This window comes from Durotheca rogersii (genome assembly GCF_024521655.1).
Source record: "Durotheca rogersii strain YMJ 92031201 chromosome Unknown GGS23scaffold_7, whole genome shotgun sequence".
Taxonomy (NCBI): Eukaryota; Fungi; Ascomycota; class Sordariomycetes; order Xylariales; family Xylariaceae; genus Durotheca; species Durotheca rogersii.
Window position 1 is genome coordinate 1,249,631 of NW_026251238.1, and position 16,968 is coordinate 1,266,598.

General features: G+C 57.5%; 6 protein-coding genes across 6 annotated transcripts; 3 read left to right on the plus strand and 3 right to left on the minus strand.

Moving 5' to 3' along the window:
• Window positions 1-503: 503 nt before the first annotated feature.
• Window positions 504-3,797, plus strand: GGS23DRAFT_563924 (uncharacterized protein). The gene is made up of 2 exons (XM_051516115.1): window positions 504-2,486; window positions 2,549-3,797. Exons 1-2 carry the CDS (start codon window positions 1,235-1,237, stop codon window positions 3,211-3,213), a joined length of 1,917 nt encoding a protein of 638 aa, XP_051373049.1. The 5' UTR covers window positions 504-1,234; the 3' UTR covers window positions 3,214-3,797.
• Window positions 3,798-4,453: 656 nt separating this feature from the next.
• Window positions 4,454-5,729, plus strand: GGS23DRAFT_595973 (carbon-nitrogen hydrolase; the record flags this gene model as incomplete). Its single annotated transcript, XM_051518407.1, has 3 exons — window positions 4,454-4,555; window positions 4,698-5,611; window positions 5,708-5,729. The coding sequence occupies 3 exons, from the start codon at window positions 4,454-4,456 to the stop codon at window positions 5,727-5,729; spliced, it is 1,038 nt and encodes a 345-aa protein (XP_051373050.1).
• A 710-nt stretch (window positions 5,730-6,439) lies between these two features.
• GGS23DRAFT_494887 (Scd6-like Sm domain-containing protein) lies at window positions 6,440-8,837 on the minus strand. Its single transcript, XM_051514427.1, has 4 exons — window positions 8,583-8,837; window positions 8,467-8,502; window positions 8,163-8,400; window positions 6,440-7,926 (listed from the first exon to the last, which is right to left on the minus strand). The coding sequence occupies exons 1-4, from the start codon at window positions 8,597-8,599 to the stop codon at window positions 6,526-6,528; spliced, it is 1,692 nt and encodes a 563-aa protein (XP_051373051.1). The 5' UTR covers window positions 8,600-8,837; the 3' UTR covers window positions 6,440-6,525.
• A 1,453-nt stretch (window positions 8,838-10,290) lies between these two features.
• GGS23DRAFT_563936 (uncharacterized protein) lies at window positions 10,291-11,909 on the minus strand. The gene has a single exon (XM_051516116.1). The coding sequence runs from the start codon at window positions 11,598-11,600 to the stop codon at window positions 10,407-10,409; it is 1,194 nt and encodes a 397-aa protein (XP_051373052.1). The 5' UTR covers window positions 11,601-11,909; the 3' UTR covers window positions 10,291-10,406.
• Window positions 11,910-12,480: 571 nt separating this feature from the next.
• GGS23DRAFT_604578 (uncharacterized protein) lies at window positions 12,481-13,646 on the plus strand (the record flags this gene model as incomplete). Its single annotated transcript, XM_051519620.1, has 3 exons — window positions 12,481-12,588; window positions 12,829-13,003; window positions 13,108-13,646. The coding sequence occupies 3 exons, from the start codon at window positions 12,481-12,483 to the stop codon at window positions 13,644-13,646; spliced, it is 822 nt and encodes a 273-aa protein (XP_051373053.1).
• Window positions 13,647-14,464: 818 nt separating this feature from the next.
• On the minus strand, window positions 14,465-16,747 carry GGS23DRAFT_604579 (glycosyltransferase family 8 protein; the record flags this gene model as incomplete). The annotated part of the gene is made up of 3 exons (XM_051519621.1): window positions 14,465-15,109; window positions 15,218-15,521; window positions 16,728-16,747. The coding sequence occupies 3 exons, from the start codon at window positions 16,745-16,747 to the stop codon at window positions 14,465-14,467; spliced, it is 969 nt and encodes a 322-aa protein (XP_051373054.1).
• Between the last annotated feature and the right edge of the window lie 221 nt (window positions 16,748-16,968).

Sequence of the window (16,968 nt, forward strand, 5' to 3'; positions counted from 1 at the left end):
CGAGCAGGTAAGGTATCTGGAGGTACCCACATACATCGGTACATAAGACTGATTGGCACGGAGGCTATCTGCCTGTCTGCCTTCCTGCCTGAGGCTGCGTCCCTAACCAAGACGCGGCTTTCCACGTGAGAGGCTGAGAGGGAGGTACCTCCTAACCTTTAGCATCAAGGCTTAGGTGCCTACCTAATTTGTAGGTTAGGTGCCTGCCCTAACCTTCGGACCAAAATTGTAGGCTACTTAGGTACCTAAGTAGGTACCTACCTAGGTAGGTACGCAGGTACATTGAGTACCTACCTAAGGTAGGGCAGGTTAGGAGGTACATAATCTGACCAGCTTTGCCTCCCATACTGGTAGGTATCCAAGGTACCTGCCTATCCCGCGCAACACAACCAAATCAATCCCACGATCTAAGGTTCAGCCTTAAGGGGAAGGCAGAAGCGGCAGATCCGACCGACAAGCAAGCGCGAGCTCGACCTCGGGCAACGGTAGAAGTCGCGGCAAACAGAAATGGGAGGGAAGGAGCAGGGGCGAGGAAGTCGAACGGCTTACCTAAGGAAATAAGGAAATGACTTAGCTGAGGAAACGCGCGTGTACATTTGTGGGGTCTGTGCGCTCCGTGCAACTTCTGAAAGATTTCCAATGGGGCGAGGAGCAGGGAGCTGCTCTTCTTGTAACTCGCTGGACTCTGAGATAGACCCAACCCGTCCATTCACCCTTCTACCCTTCAATCCGCCCTTCCATCCACCTACTTCCTCACCTCCTCCCCCATCGCGAATACACACGCCTACGCATGCCTACGTACGCCTACACACACCAGCATCCACGCAAACACCCGCACATCCGCACACTCCCTCCACGTCGCTGTTGAATCGAGAACGCGATCGCGCAGGGCGTCTCCGGGACAGCCCCGCCAGCGACGAGCCTCCCGTCGCCCATCGCGCCAGTCGCTTCAACAACGCCATTCCCGGAACCATCGCGTCGCCCTCTCCATTGTCCCGCTGTCGGATGGGTGTGATCAAGTCCAGCGTGACAGGCTCTATGCCTGCCCGGGTACTGAAAGGAGCAGCCTGCTAGACGAACCTAGGCCCATCTTGCCAACCGACTCTACCGCGGCCCTGTTCTCTCCACCAAGCCTGACCTAGAACACCTAACCATCCGCGAGAGGAGAGGAAAAAATTTACCAAAACCCAACCAAGCGCATTCCCGCGACAGTCTCGTCCACCTTCTCTCCATCATGTCGCATCCTCAACCACCCATACCCCAGAGGCAGTTCTCGCCGCAACATTCTCCAGGTACTCCTACTTACCAACTCCCTCCCACCAAAAGAGCCAAGTTGTCTCCCGGTCCTCCTTCCAACCCAGCTTCTCCGTACCCGACATACGCGGCAAGCCCTCAGGCCACCACGCCCGCAGCGCAATCCCCGGCCCCCAGCCAACCCACGAATCCCCAGGCTCCTCCGAGCTCGCTCTCTGCCACGCCATATCAGCAGATCAATGGCCGATCCACCTCCGTCGGGCATACCCTGACGATGCCATCAGCTTCGCCGACCACTACTCAGGCGCCCCCCCGGAACTCGACGCCGACTACATCTAATTTTACACACGCCATCTTCTCGACCGCCGAGCTCGCTCCTATTACCACCGATTTTGCCGCACTGCCGACTCTGACTCCAGCCATCACCAGCATGGGTCCTCCGACGAACCCGACAGCGGCCTCGAGCGACGCGCTGAAGCAAGGGTCGAAACCTACCACGAGCAAGACCGTCTCGTATGAAATGGATGATATGCTCATGGGTACGGGCATCGATCTAGACGAAGAGGCGGAGTACCTAAACAACATAGAATCCCGTGGCTTTCCGCACCATCGTCCCGGCAAGCGGGATACTTTCTACGGTGCCGGACCAGCCAACCAACCCGCGCAGCCTACGGACGCTCAGACCCAAGAAGACCACGCAGCAGAAACTGCAGATCGGGTCTGGAATGAGGCGGCTGAGCGACTAGCTGTAAGCAGGAGCCACGAAGTTGCGAACCACTTGTTGGAGCCTGGCGTAGTGCACAAGCGACTGCAGGAGGTTGCGAGTAAATTCGGATTGGGCTTGAACTTGGATCTGAAGCCAGACGGAAAGAGCCAGTACATAGGAAGATTTGCCAACCCTTCTGACTTTCCCAAGCCTGAGCTCAAGGTCTTATACCAGAAGGGACCTGACGGCGGAATCGTGCAGACGCTTGGCTCGTTCGTGCCCAAGGATGCGTTCCTGATCGACCAAATCGCGCTGCTCTCGATAGGGACGAAGCAGCGCTTGCGCGAGCTCCTTAGCGACGCAAACAAGGTCGCCACTATCCGGCAGACGAGTTCCCACGGAGTGGTTCCGGAGGAATGGATCGATGCGGCCGCTCCGCAGCCGGCTCCAGTAGGCGGAGCCGAAGGCCAGAGCCCGCGGACGGGTGCGGAGAGCGCGGTTAGCCCCCGCGCGAATCCGCATAAACGTATGGACTTCTCGGCCCTAAACGCGCATTTTGTGATGAGGATAGCTAATGTGAACTTCCAGGCTCGGCGGATGACATCAGCAACGGACTCCCCACGCCAGTTTCGGAAGCCCCAGCTTCTAATTTCATGGTGGAAGCCATGCTGAGCATCAACAAGGCATCGCGAAACGCGGAGGAGGGACGGCTGCGAAAACGACTCAAGCGGGCGGAGAAAGTTGCCGAGAAGGACAAGGAGGGCGGCGACGGCGGATCGCGCGCTGGGTCTGTTGCGCCGGGCACTCCTGGATCTATGACGGCAGAACAGGGCGAATCTAAGGCGCCTACTAAGAAGGAGAGCAAGAAAGCTGCCAAGCTCGCCGAAGCTAATAGTACTACGGTGAACCAGACGCTAGGTCTCTTCGCAGGCGGGAAGAAGAAGAGATATTCATGGATGACGAGCGCGGGTGGCACCGGCGGGGCAAGCACACCAAGGCCCCAGGGCGGCGGCGCTTCCGGCGCGCCTGGCTCTACGGCTGGCGGCGGCAATCGAGCTACCCGTGGCCCGCTCACGAAAGCCAGCGTCACGCACATCGGACAATTCCGCGAAGATTCGGACAAGGGAAAGAACATACAGCTCCGGGATTGGGTAGCGGTCCTAGAAGAACGCGGCTTCGACCACAAGTCATTACAGCAAGCATACGGTCTCATGGACAAATCCACGAAGGCTATAACAGAAAGTACAACATGATCAGGACACAGCTCAACTCGGAAGAAGAGGGCGGGCGCGTACAAGCCGCAACCTGGGGCGAAGCTTGGTTTAACTGCCCGGCCCATGTGCATTGACTAACCCTATTTTCTACGTTTAGCCAGGCGTTCTGCGTCAGAGGACATTAGGAGGCATAGCCAACTTAAACATTCCCCCTCCCCGCCTCCCCGCCTCCCCTAGAGACGGGCAGATGGCCAGGAGGTAACGAGAGGTAACGAGAAGTGTGCATTGGGGTGGTTTTCCCCGTCTGTACGTTCGTCCTGAGAGGTCTAGCCACCAGGGGCCTGTCGTGTCTGAAGGGGTAGTAATCGTACTAGGTTAGATAGCCGCTCTGGGGAATCGTGGTCAGCATGCGCAAAAGGGGGGGGGCACTCGGTAGCGTTTCTGGGTGGCATCTAGACCGACGCAAGCAACTTGCGAGTGAATAAAGATCAAGCCAATAAAGAAGAGGTCGGCGACGGCGAGTAGCATTACGCGCCAAGACCTACGTTATCCGCAGTACATGCATACCTCTATACCTGCCAATCGCTCTCTGAACCTACCTGGGGCACCCAGTCCCCGCGGATACCACGGCCTAGCTAACAGGCTTGTCTACCCAGGAGGCAGACGAAAGCCGTCTACCGAGCCGAATATCGGACTTCGGAGTAGACGGAGAGGGTAGGGGAGGGGGGTTACCCAAGAAGTACTCATAAGGTAAGCCAAGGCAATAGCAGGTTGTATACCTACCTCCCCTGCCCGCTACCCCAATAATTACCTAAGGTGCTATCCATCACGTCAGAAATCCCCCGAGTGGTCAAATCGATACTAGGCACTGTCTCGTCGTCTCATCAGCAGCTCGGCTTCGGTCTCTCCTCTGCCCGGGTTGTCGCGACCGCGGGCCGATACAGAACCACCATCTACCTACCGGTTGGCTGACGCCACGGACGTCTCGCCATCGGTTCTTGTTGTGCATTACTACCTCCCGAGACGAGACGAGCCACCGACCGCCGTGTGTCCTCCTCGCCGTCCGCCACCTGCTCGCGATGGCTAAAGCGGTAAGGCCCTGAACTGCCCCGCGTGCCAGCAGTAAGGGCACGGCAGCAAAAGAGAGGAGGAGGGGGGAGGGGGGAGGCAGGGAAGCCAGCGCCGTGCTCCGCGATGGAATCCATAACCCCGCTGCATTAAGTGCCGACGGACGAACGAACGAACGCATCGCTGACCACGGGACCTCGCGACGGGCGAAATGCTGCAGGCGGTGGGCCAGATCTGCTCGAGCAACTCGATGGCGCACAACCTCGAGCAGTGCGTCAAGCTGGTGGGCCAGGCCGCGGCCGCCGGCGCCAAGGTGCGTGCGTGCGCGGGGGGAGAGGGGGGCGGCCAGGCCGCGCCGCTCCTCTCTGTCGTGATCTCGGTTTACCTGCCCCCTGCACCACGTGACCAACCCCCCCCCCTTTCAGGGCTAACCCGGGCGGCCTGCGTCCGCTTAGATCCTCTTCCTGCCCGAGGCCTCGGACTACATCGCGACGTCGGCGCAGGAGTCGGTGGCGCTGGCGCAGCCGGTAGCGACGTCGCCGTTCGTAGCGGGTCTGCGGTCGGCGGCCGCCGCGCACAAGCTCGCCGTGCACGTCGGGATCCACGTGCCGGTGGCCGTGCAGCCGTCGGCCGCCTCGCCCTCTGCTAGCATCGGCCGCGTCCTGCCCGCCGTCCCGGTGCCCGAGCGCGACGCGCCGCCCTCGACCCCAACCACCACCAAGCTCTACAACCGCACGATCTACATCGGGCCCGACGGCAGCCTGCTCGAGGCCGGGGCGTACGACAAGCTGCACCTGTTCGACTACCCGGACGCGGCGCTGCGCGAGTCGGCGACGACGCAGGCGGGCGCGGCCTTCGCGGCGCCGTTCGACTCGCCCGTCGGGCGCCTCGGCAGCCTCATCTGCTTCGACCTGCGCTTCCCGGAGGCGGCGCTGCACCTGGCGGCCTCGCGCGCCCGCGACCCCGCCCAGGTCCTCCTCTACCCCAGCGCCTTCACCGTGCCCACCGGCCGCGCCCACTGGGCCGTCCTGCTGCGCGCCCGCGCCGTCGAGACCCAGTCCTACGTCGTCGCCGCCGCCCAGGTCGGCCGCCACAACCCCGGCCGCAGCCCCCGCGTCAGCTACGGCCGCAGCCTCGTCGTCGACCCCTGGGGCCGCGTCCTGCTCCAGCTCCGCGGCGTCCGCCCTTCTTCCTCCGGTGGTGGTAGTGGTAACCGCGATGACGACGACCACCACCACGCCGACGCCGACCCCGAGTCCCCCCCCGAGTACGACGCCGAGGACGGCGCCGTCGGCCAGCTCGGCATCGTCGACATCGACCTCGCCGAGTGGCACCGCGTCCGCACCCAGATGCCCCTTGTCCGGAGGACGTAGGTTTCCCCTTCTTATTGCCCCCCTTCCCCCGCCCCTTTTTTTTTCTCTGCCGTCGTTGTGAACTTCGGTTTTTACTTACCGTTGCTCCCTAGCGACGTCTATCCCCGAGTCTGAGCTCGGGCCGATCGATCTATCATCTAGGCCTGGCAAGCGGAGAAATAAGAGGCGTGTTGTTGAATCAGCCCTGATACGAAGCATCCATTCATGCTATAGACTTGTACCCCTTTGCTACTACAGTTTTAACTGCGCCGCCGTAAATACATGAAAAGACATTCACTATACACACAATCAAGCATGTTATAGAGAGGTGGGCGGGCATGACTCTGCATTAAACCCGTGCGGAAATATGTACCAGTTCCCTTTTCCCCAGGATATCGGTTCCACCTTTCCCGTTTGTTCTTTTGTATTGGTTACTGGGGGGTTTCCGATGCTTGTCCCTCTACCTCCTTCCACTCATGCTCATGCGCAGCGCGCAAGCCGAGAGAGCAAGGCGGTGAGGTGCTGACATCGTCTCAATCCTACCCCCCGTTCTCTTCCGTTCGAGGCAGAACGAGCCTCTTTCCGTCTCGTTGCCGAAAACAAAAAAGCCACTGATCCGTGCCCGATCATGCTTGTCATGCTAATGCCAGAATGACTCCTTATACCACCCTTGTCGGACCGTCCTGACGCCGTTGCTGGAGCCTCAATTGAAAACATACACCTACTTGGTTCATAAGTGTGGCAAAACCTCCCTTGCATACCCACCTCGTTCCTGAGCACGAAATAACGAGTCCGAATCGTGAAGTCGACTTATTAATACACTGTGAAATGAGGTCGAGCCTGGTCGTATAAGGCCGCAAATCACTGTCATTTTAGCACCCGAAATAACCTGAGGTGATCTGCCGACAGCGCGTGTCCCCGCGCTAAACGTTTAGGCAACTGGATCGTGTTGATTATCGGATTGCGGGCCGGCGCGTATATTTCCTCGTCCTCGGGGGACGAATCCGCGGCCACGGGGAGCGCCACGTCCGCGACCCCGGCCGCGGTAACCACCACGGTAACCGCCGTCAACGCTGCCCTGACCAAAAGTCTCAATATTCTTGCGCTGTTCTTCGCCGCGCCATTCACGTCCGCCCGGCTTCTGGCCGCCATTCTCCGCACGATCCTTCGCTTCACTAGAGATATTGTCAAAGAATGACTTCGTCTTGTTATAAGCAGGGGGCACGGTAGGATCATCGGCCGTTGCATGCTCCGACGAAGATCCGTTCGAAGGATCGGTAAGGGGCGAGCCTGCGATAGCCTCCTTCACAAGATCTTGCTTGTTGAACTTCGCATTGCCGGCTTCGAAATCAAAATCGGTGCTTGGGACGTCAACCTTGCCCGGGCCACCACCACGGGCGCCTCGGCCACGTCCTCGGCCATTCGAGGTAGGCCTGGCAGCAGCATTCATTCGCATCTCGTTCACCTTCTTAGTTAAATTATCCATTGCGTTACCCCCCGTCGGAGGAGCGGGAGCCTCCGTCGCGCGAGCATTATTGAGCTTCGCCATTGCCACAGCAACGGCGGCCTTCGCAGCTTGAGTGGCATCTTTGAGACTACCCGCGCTTGTAGGTCCGTTGCCGTTGTCGGTCGAGGGTTTCACTGATGCAGGAGCAGTAGGGGTTTGCGAGCTCGCTTTCGAGAGGATCGCAGCGGGAGTCGGCACAGCAGGGGTGATCCGGTTACTTCTAGAACCGATCGGGCCAGTCTTTGTCTCCGAAAACGTAGATTGCGGTCCGTTGTTCTTCGGGAGGGACTCGGCGGTAGCCTTGACTTCTGCTGCGCTCGCCTTTGACTCGACAGGGGCCGGCGCAGTACCCGCGGGAGCAGGCTGCGCGGGATGCTGTCCATGCGACTTAGGATCCCTAGGCAACTCAACCGCGGGGGCAACACCAACCAGTCTTTTATCGGCACCAGCACCGATAGGAGCCGGTTTGTTGTCTTGCTGCGGTGCTCCCCTCAGTCCCTGACCCGGCACACCTGGGTGCCCCTGGGGACCCGGACCGGGTGGGTATCCGAAGCTGTTCCACGGGCCTGGGCCACCTGGACCTCCAGGAGGGCCGCCAGGGGGGAAGCCTTGGGCAGGATGAAACCAACCGGGCGGTGGAGGATAAGGCATTCCGTTGAAGCCTTGCGCGGGGCCAGGGCCGGGACCTGGACCGCCGCGTCCCCACTGCCCAGGAGGAGGTGGCGGGTAGAACGCCGTTGGCTGATACGGGTTGAAGTTTGGGGCGCCAGGAGCCTGGCTGGCGCCCGGACCAGGTGGGAGGGCGCCTGCGGGGCGGGCACGAGCCTGCGCACGATGGAAATATCGTCAGCATCGATGGTTTGATGGTAATGCGGTAACAAGACATGCTCGAAATGTGCCAAGGGCCGGAATGGATCAGAAGGAAGGCAACGGAAATATCAACATGAAGATTGTTTGCGCAATTCAGTGCAATATTGTTTTTAACATCCGAGATGGTTCATCATGACAGACATCGGACCTGGCTCGGAAGAGGGGGAGGCGGCGAGGCACGGTTGACTTACCCCAACAATGGCAGGGTCATCTGGGACCTTAGGCTGGTTCTCCTTGGAGGGGGCGGGCTGCTCAATACGCAAGTCCTTCACATCGCTACCTCGGAACACGATATACTCGTAGACCTGATCGGAAGGTGATATCTCTTCCTCAGGGTTGCCTTTTCGTCCTTCGGTGCCAAAAGATTTGACATTCTCGAGGGAAACGGTCGACTCTTCGGAATTGATCTCGTGCAAGATACCGGAATACCTGACAGCCGAGAGTTAGGGGGGGAGCGCTCCACGTAGACCACTCGGAGACCGGTGGGCGACGTACCGAATATCGCTCTTGGAGATGAGGGATATGCGGGAGCTGCGGGCGACGCCAAGTCAGCATCAGATATGGATTAAAAGCTCAGAGGTGGCAGACATGACGACAATGGAAATGCATACCCTAGAAATTCAGACATGGTGTCGGAACGAGGTGCGCTCCGGCGCGGGGAAACCTGAGTAGGTGTCGAGAACGAATGCGACGAGAGCACGGAGTAGGTGGTTGACTCTCGAGGCGTAGAGAAATATCATATGGGGTTGAGGGACCGGGATGGGGTAGAGGGGAGGGTCGACGGTCGGTTTGTGTGCAGATTGGGAGGGAAGGGGAGAGAAAAGGTGAGAGAGGCTGAAAATCTGGAGTAGGTTGGCGGAGGAGGGAAAAGTGGAAAGAACGCAAAGAAGGCCAGCCGCCACCAGCCTCGTTTTAAGGGTTTTTTCTTCCCTTTCGGCCTTTTTTACAGCCTCCATTGTGTTAGGCTAGGTACCTAACCTCCCGAGCCTTAGGGCGGAGGGTACAAGCCTGTTTATCCTTCTTCAGGTACTTGCTGCGCCACAACCAGATCCCCCAGGCTGTCTACCGAAGTACATACATGCCTACATCTTAGGTACCTACTCCTAACTGGATGCATACTTGTGGATGTACCTACCTTACCCTTCTCCTAGATCAGTAGGTTACTTAACGAAGGATAGGTTCGATTCCTAACAGCGCTACTTAATAGTCTTCGTCATTTAACTCATCTCTCCTCCCTTCCCTTATCCATTAAATGAGGTGCCTACTAGATATAGAGATACCTACTAGATGTGAACAGGTACCTACCTCCTAACCAGGTAGGTTAAGGTACCTGTATACATGACCTTAAAAGGCAGGTATTTTGAATTCCAAAACCACCACACTATAGGGGGATGAATTATGGATACATACGTACTTTTAATTAATTCCTCTCTGTCTTTTTTTCTTTCGATAATATGTCTGCCTTAAGTACTTCCACAACAGTAGTTCACCTAAGATGCAACTTTGTAATGTACAGATGGTACTGCGGTTTATACATAGGCGGCGGGCGGAATGTCTGATCTAGCAATATTAGGTAGCCTTTAGTAAGTATATTACCTCCGTAGGTGGGAGAATTAAGTACTTTCGCATTTATGCGCCTAAGCTTAGTCTACCATGCACCTTGCAGCCTGTACATACTTAGGTACTACTGCCGCCTTCTGTATATTACTAGGCATGCCCTAAGGTAGGCAGATAGATAGGTATTGCTTCACAGTAAGAATGCATATATATCTCTACCTGTATAGTCTATGCCTCCTATCCGCGGTCGTAGTCGCTAAAATGCACTGCTGCGCTGTTAGCTTACGTGAGTGTTTATAATTTTCCCAAAGTTACCCAACCTTTGTTGGCCTGTTTACCTGACCTGAGAGCGGCTTGCTTGTGCAAAGTTGCCGAGCCTAGAGCATAGAATTGTCCCCCTACAAACATACCGGCCTACCTCCTTAACAAGCCTACTTATGTAACCTACGTAGGTGCCTAAACACGGATAGGATTGCCATCTGTACTCGGATCCTGGTCGAAAATAGAATTTAATTATGACCCGGTGGTTAGGCAGGTGAAAAAAATTCATTTGCCTACATTTCCACAATAGCTAGGAGCATTGTTCCTTGCCTTCGTACAAACTCGCTTGATGAGAAGAACAGCAGCATACGTTCATTCTCGAGGGCGTCGCTGGCACCTCCACATGAGGATTCATGTGCCTAAACTACAACCCATATATGTACTTTATATGCCACTTTATATACCATCGACAAGGCAGATTGTTAAGGGTTAGGGATGGTGGTACCGTTGTGGCGAAGGTGACATCTAATTAGCACCCACACACACCCAAAGTCCTAACCATGAAAAAAAAAAAAAAAAAAAAAAAAAAATTTAAGAAAATCGGTCACCTAGGTAGTTCACGTGTCAGACAGATCCGACTCGGTGCCGCTGCTGCTTGTCGTATCTTCCTCGACTTCCCCCTCGTCGTGATCGGGGCCCTCGCTCGTCGCTCCGTCCTCCTTCTCGCTAGAAGATTCCACCAGGCTCGAGCCCTGTCGCTTGTTGTCGGGCTTCTCGGCGGGCCTGCTTTCGACAACGTAGCCGTCGGGGATGGATGTGGAGCCAGCTGGCAGCACGCAGATCGTGGGAAATTCCACGACGTCGAGGCCGGACAGGGCAACCGCCAATGGGTCGGTTGGCCGTAAGGGTATGAGCTTCTGCGCTTCTCTCGAAGGCGTCCTGGGTTTGAGAAAGAAGAAGCGCCACCTGTCCCTCAGCGCCTCGGTCGTATGCAGCCCCGATACCACCTTGTCCCACGCGGCCGTTCCCGGGTCTTGCAATGCATAGTCCTGCCCACTCCAAGCAGTCGTGGCCACGTCTTGACCGCCTCCGGTAGAACGCTTCCGCGCCTCCAGCGCCCTCATCCGCTTGTCGCGCGCACGTCCTTCGTCGCTAAGCTGCCGCTGGCGACAGTGCTCTCGGCCCTCTGCGAACCCAACGCAGAGCGGTACCTCGTCCAGCAGCTTATGCAACGTCCTCGACGGCTGCAGGTCGCCTTGCCCTGCGGTGGGGGCGACCCCCTTCCACTCGAGCCATTCGACCTGCCAGTTGATGGACCGCTTGCGCTTGTTCCAGCTAGTCTTGTTTTCCTTCGCTCGCGCCATCCCGTAGGGGACGGACGAGACGTGGATGCCCAGCTGCCTCGTGCGCTGTATCGAATTCCTGTCCCACCTCCGCGCATTCTCGTCGAACGTGACCCTCCCTCTGCTTCGACCCTTGTGGAGGCGGGCCCTCTTGTTGGGCGGCGGTCGCGAGGTGGTGTCATCCTGCGGCAGTATTTCCCTATCCTCCCTGAGGATCCTCTCGGCCCGTTCCACAGCCCTCTCGATCTTGGTTAAAAAGTTGTAGTCGTGATCGATACCGGCATCCGTCTTCAACTTCTCCCGCGGAATGTAAACAGTTGGGTCGCGCTCCCCGTTGCATGACGACCACTTCTTGTGCTTCGACACGCATACGAGGGAGCACGTTCTCGTCCCGCATCGTGGGCACCTGTACTTGGGCGGTTGGATGCGGCAGATGGTGCAGAGGGAGGTCAACAGCGGATCCGCCATTGCTGTGCTGTCAATCCGACGGCAACAGCGGTCTCGAGAAATTCTATCTCGTTTGCGCCGGTGCGAGCCTTGGGCGCCTTAGGAGGTTGACGGGGGAGTTGAGAGGTGCTTCGCCCGGGTAACTGTGGTGAGGAGATGACAGGCCGTTGGACATGGATTGGTTTTCCCTAGCCAAGACAGCAAATGGAGAGCTTCGAAAACACACTTATCGATATCTATCCTGCCGGCACCTCTTATCGATACGCATGTGTCCTCAAGTAGCTTTTGTGCAACATATGCTGTGCATATGCACATCGCCATACTTCAGCACTGTTATTTGGATAAATCATTCCGTATGCCTACTTCTTACACTGTATGCCTCTATCAGATACATATATATCCCCAACACAAAGTCGTCCGTACGAAAGCGTAAGAGAAACTCTCACCATAGCGTGCTAATATTAAATTCACTTGGTATTGTGTAAATCCGAGTATTCATTTCAATATCCAGGCACCTCGTAAATACCCAAGGTAAACTCCTATCTGTGCCTAGGTACCTAGGTAAAACTCCTTCTTCTAAGCTTACCACGTCCCGTGTGTGGTATAGTATGCGCACTGTCTCGCCTCTTTATGGGCTAGAGGTACCTAACCTAGGTAGGTACTCACGAATTGTGACTAGTCGACACGTAAAAGAAATGCAAAACCGAGGCAGAAAAGCGAAGAGGCGAATCCTCAATATTTCACGATAATACGGCGACGTAAGTAAAAAGAAAGTGCAGAGATGAAGTAAGGATAAAGCATTATACCATACTATACCTAATACCTACCATTCGCCTCTACATCGACGCGGGAAGAGAAAAAAAGGTAATTAGCTTCGAGAGTAGACCTCTATGGCCCTACGATGTCGGATGCCGAAATAATGAAGATCGACCCCTCGAGAGCGGCAGCTCTAGTGTCACAGGTCAAGACGGTGCGCTCACGCATCGCCCACGCCGCCCACGACCGGGATGTAAGTCGGCGACCTATCCCCCCCCTCTCCTTTTCCCCATCGTTCCCGCTCTCGGCAGTGTAACATATCCGGACGCACTTATTCCCGCCCCGTCCCCTATTCCCCAAGCTGCGATGCGAGAGACCAGACACGGCCCGCCGTGCCGAAAAGAACACCTACAGCCACTCCATTCGCGCGACGAGAGTCTACAGCTACCTACAAGAGCCACCTCGCTGACCCGAGAGCCGCACCGTTGCCCAGGTCCGCCTCGTCGCCGTCTCGAAGCTGAAGCCGGCCAACGATATACTGGCGCTGGCGCGGCAGGCCGAGCCGCCGCAGCTCCACTTCGGTGAGAACTACGCCCAGGAGCTGGCGCAGAAGGCCGAGCTGCTGCCGCGCGACATACGCTGGCACTTCATCGGCGGCCTGCAGTCGGGTAAGGGGTGGCCATATTCCCTCTCCTTCTCTTCACCTTCTTCCCTCCCCTACTCCGGCTCCTCCGCACCCACCCCAATCCTTAACACTAATCTCCCCCAATAGGACACTGCAAGAACCTCGCCAAGATCCCGAACCTGTGGTGCGTCTCGAGCGTGGACACGGAGAAGAAAGCGCAGCTCCTCGACCGGCACCGGGGGGAGCTCATCGCCGCCTCCTCTTCCTCTTCTGACCCGCCCCCCGCCAAGCTCAACATCCACGTGCAGGTCAACACCTCGGGCGAGTCGTCCAAGTCCGGCTGCGCCCCAGGCGCCGCCACCCTGGCCCTGTGCCGCGCCGTCGAGGCCGCCCCCAGCCTGCACCTGCTCGGCCTCATGACCATCGGCGACATCGGCCGGAGCCTTGCCGCCGCCCCTGCTGCGAGCCCGGACGAGGGTGCCGCCGAGCCCGAAAACGAGGACTTCCGCCTCCTCCGCCAGCAGCGCGACGAGGTCGCCTCCGCTCTCGGCCGCCCCCTCGAGCTCAGCATGGGCATGAGCGCCGACTTCGAGGCCGCCCTCGCCGCCGGCAGCGACGAGGTCCGCGTCGGCAGCACCATCTTCGGCTCGCGGCCGCCGAGGCCCGAGGCCAAGATTAAGGAATGAGCGCCTCGCAGTAGCTGCGTTGAGGTCGCTGGGGCTGCGGGCGAAGGGGAAAGAGGGGAAGGGGTCAGCGACTTGGCGAAAGGGGGGAGGGTGTTGAGGAGGGTAAATACCTACCTAGACAAGAAGCTGTATATACACAAGCTCCAGGAGTCAAGAAAGGGAAGAAGAAAATAAAGCAATTATAAGGATAGAACCAACTGGCCGTTTCGTCGTTTATACGAGATTACCCGATCTATCTCAGCATCTAGCTGATAGCGATCCAAACGTGAGAAATAGCAGCCTAGAGACCCTGTGAAGGTAGACATCTAAACGTTTTCGAGAGGGGATAAGCACGGCCAAGATCAGTCATAAGTGCCTTCCATGACGGTAAGGGGGTCATTGACCCATTCCTTAAATGAACGTCAAGTAAACACGTCTCTGTCATAGGGCCCCGAGAGGCGTTCGGGAACCCAAGCGCCCGTCGCATCCCGCCCACGCGTACCGCCTCTATAACCCGGTACCCACGCCCAATGGAATAATACCATCCCCATGCCTGCTCTAATTCTCCTTTTCGTTCTTTAACACCCGTCCCGGGCATCCTGTCTCAGCGCAGCTCAAGCCGGACGGACGTGGCGTGTTTATACTATCTCACCCCCAGATTTCGTATAGAATTTGACTAGCCCTCCCACTAGGACTCCCACTTGCTGCGCTGTCCTACCCATCCCTTTCTTGTCTCCCCTTGGCTACTTCTCAAGAATGGGTAGTAGGTGCGCAAGGGAAGGGTCCGCCGGGTACCCGGAAAGCGAAAGTAGACACGTAGGCATACGCGGACCTATCGATCACGCCTGCGCGACGACGGGAACAACGACGTTCTGCCAGAGCTCGCGGGTGCGTTGGTCGGGACTCTGGGCCCAGTTGCGCTCGACGTCGGCGTAGACATCCCACCAGATGGAATGAGTGGATTCGATGGGATCGGCGCGGTCATAGGTGCGGCTCTTCCACGGCTTATTGAGGATATAGTGCAGGATCTTGACATTGTCGTCGCGCCAGAGCTCCGCGTGGCAGTGGCGCATCGGCTTCAACGCGTTGTACGTGTACGGCAGAGGCTTCCACCGGCCCCGGTACACGATGGCAAGCAGGTCCTGGTCGAAGAAGAGCATGCGCGGCACGTCCGGGTGTGTGTTCATGGCGTCGATCAGGGCCCCATACTCAGTCTCGGACGGCCGCAGGATCACGGTCCCGCTGTTCAGCAAGTGGTGGTTGTCGTGTGAGTCCTCGGTGATGGGCGCCGGAGTGCCCGTCGCCTGGTCCGCAGCCGTAAAGGCGCAGTTCTCCGGCACCCACTCCTTGCTATAGTGTGCCAGCTTGCGCGGGTTACACGTACAGGCGTGGGTGCTCGCGATCCAGCCCTCGGGGATTTCTACATCCATCATTTCGTCGATGTTCTGGAGGATGACTTGGTCGCTGTCGAGGAGGACGACACGCTATAGTCGGGATTATCAGCCACACAGGTATATCCTACCAAACGCCTAGCAGCACATCAAGCGCATATACGAAGCCGCTGGCTTAGGAACCCACACAAAATCACATACCTCATACTGGGTAAAACTCCAGGGGGCTAGCTTCTCCCAGGTACCCTTATTGATCTTGCCGTCGCGGGGCGCGGGCTCGATCTTGTCGACAACGATGGTGGGGATGTCGGCGGCGGCGAATGCCTCCATATACTCCTCGTCCTCCTCGACGGCGCGGGTCACCATAACGACGAGGCGGTACCGGCTCTGGTGGTGGCGCAGGGAGTGGTTCAGGACTAGCAGGCCGCCGAAGTAGGCCCGGTTCGTCAGCAGGGTGGTCCAGATCTTAGTTGGGTGGTACCACGAGTCAGCGCTGTCCCCATGGCTGTTCCCGTTGACATTTCCGTTGCCGCCAGCCTGGATGCCATCGCCGTTAACCTTGGTAGCGTCGCCGTTGGTAGCCATTGCGTATTCCTCGTCTCCGGTCTCTCCACTGAGATGTGCGCGAGTGTATACGGGCGGTACTACGTAGGTAGAGAGAGATGGCTGCTAGCCGGCTCGACTTGGGTGACCGGAAATAAGAAGGGCGGAGAAGGCAGCGATGAAGGAAGAGGGGAAACACGGAGGAGAAACGGAGCGATGTTCGAGGAGGGGAAGAAAAACGACATCTACTATTAATACCTATCTGTGACGGGCAGCCTTGCCAGTCTCCCTCCTAGTCGTCTCTCGCTCTCTACGGCCTGGCTGGCTGTCTCTGCCGCGTCTGCAGGGGCCGAACCGGATGCAAATCGCGCACGAAGCTTGCCTCGTTCCGGTATGGCCGTGCAAGAGGCGAGTGTGGATGTGGTCGCGGGTGGTGGAGGAGGGGATCGATGTTTTAGCCTCTGACGCCATCGACGGTATATGCACTACCTATACGCTACCGATACGCTACCCGAGATTGATGCTGCGTAGCAGTACATCCCATCCTCCATAGCAAGAACAGGCACGCTAAGCCGGCGCCTGCCGTAGGCACCGCCTACTTCCATCACGTAGGTACCTAGCCAACCTCCTAGTTGAGTCGAAATCACAGGCAGGCAGGCACGCACGCACGCTTTCGGTGTAGGCTACATGTATCATGTAAGGAAGTTATCCCCTGCCGGCGGCGGCAGCGGCAGCGTGGTGGGATGTAGCGCCGCCATTGGCTGGGTATAGTACCTCATGTATCTAGGTGGTACGTAGGCAAGGGAGAAGGAAGACACCTGGGTATGCGAGGTCGAATAGCCTTCCGCTCGGCGTGTCTCCCCAGGTACCTACCTACCTACCTACCTACCCCTTTGTATGTTTGCAAAGATGGAAGGCAGCGCCTGCTACGAAGTGCATACCAGGCTATCCAGGTAGGTACAGGAGGGAAAGACCACCCCTCCTCGCCGTAGGTATAGTCCCCCGACTTCCACCAATGACAAGAGGTGGTTATTAGCTACCTACCTACCTCTACGTGCCGTCTGGCCCTCCCGCGGATACCAGATGGGCGTGTATACACGTACGTAGCTACCTATATAGATGATGTATGACGTATTCTCGGCTGTTTCCGGGTCCGGAAGTGGGAGACCAGACATCGGGAGTCGGCATGTCGGGACGGGATGAAAGACGTTGACTAATGCAGCAGGAGGTAGGGTATAGTAGGGTCCCTTCTTCAAGCTCCCGCCCAGGTAGAGATAAGTACCCGCGATACGAGCAGATAAAGACCAAGGCATTTACTAAGGTCCACTACACACCACTCACAACCTCCTCATCGTACGTCGTGAGGCTGTTGTAGATGTCCGTCATCCCGCCCTCCCCCTCTTCGCTTC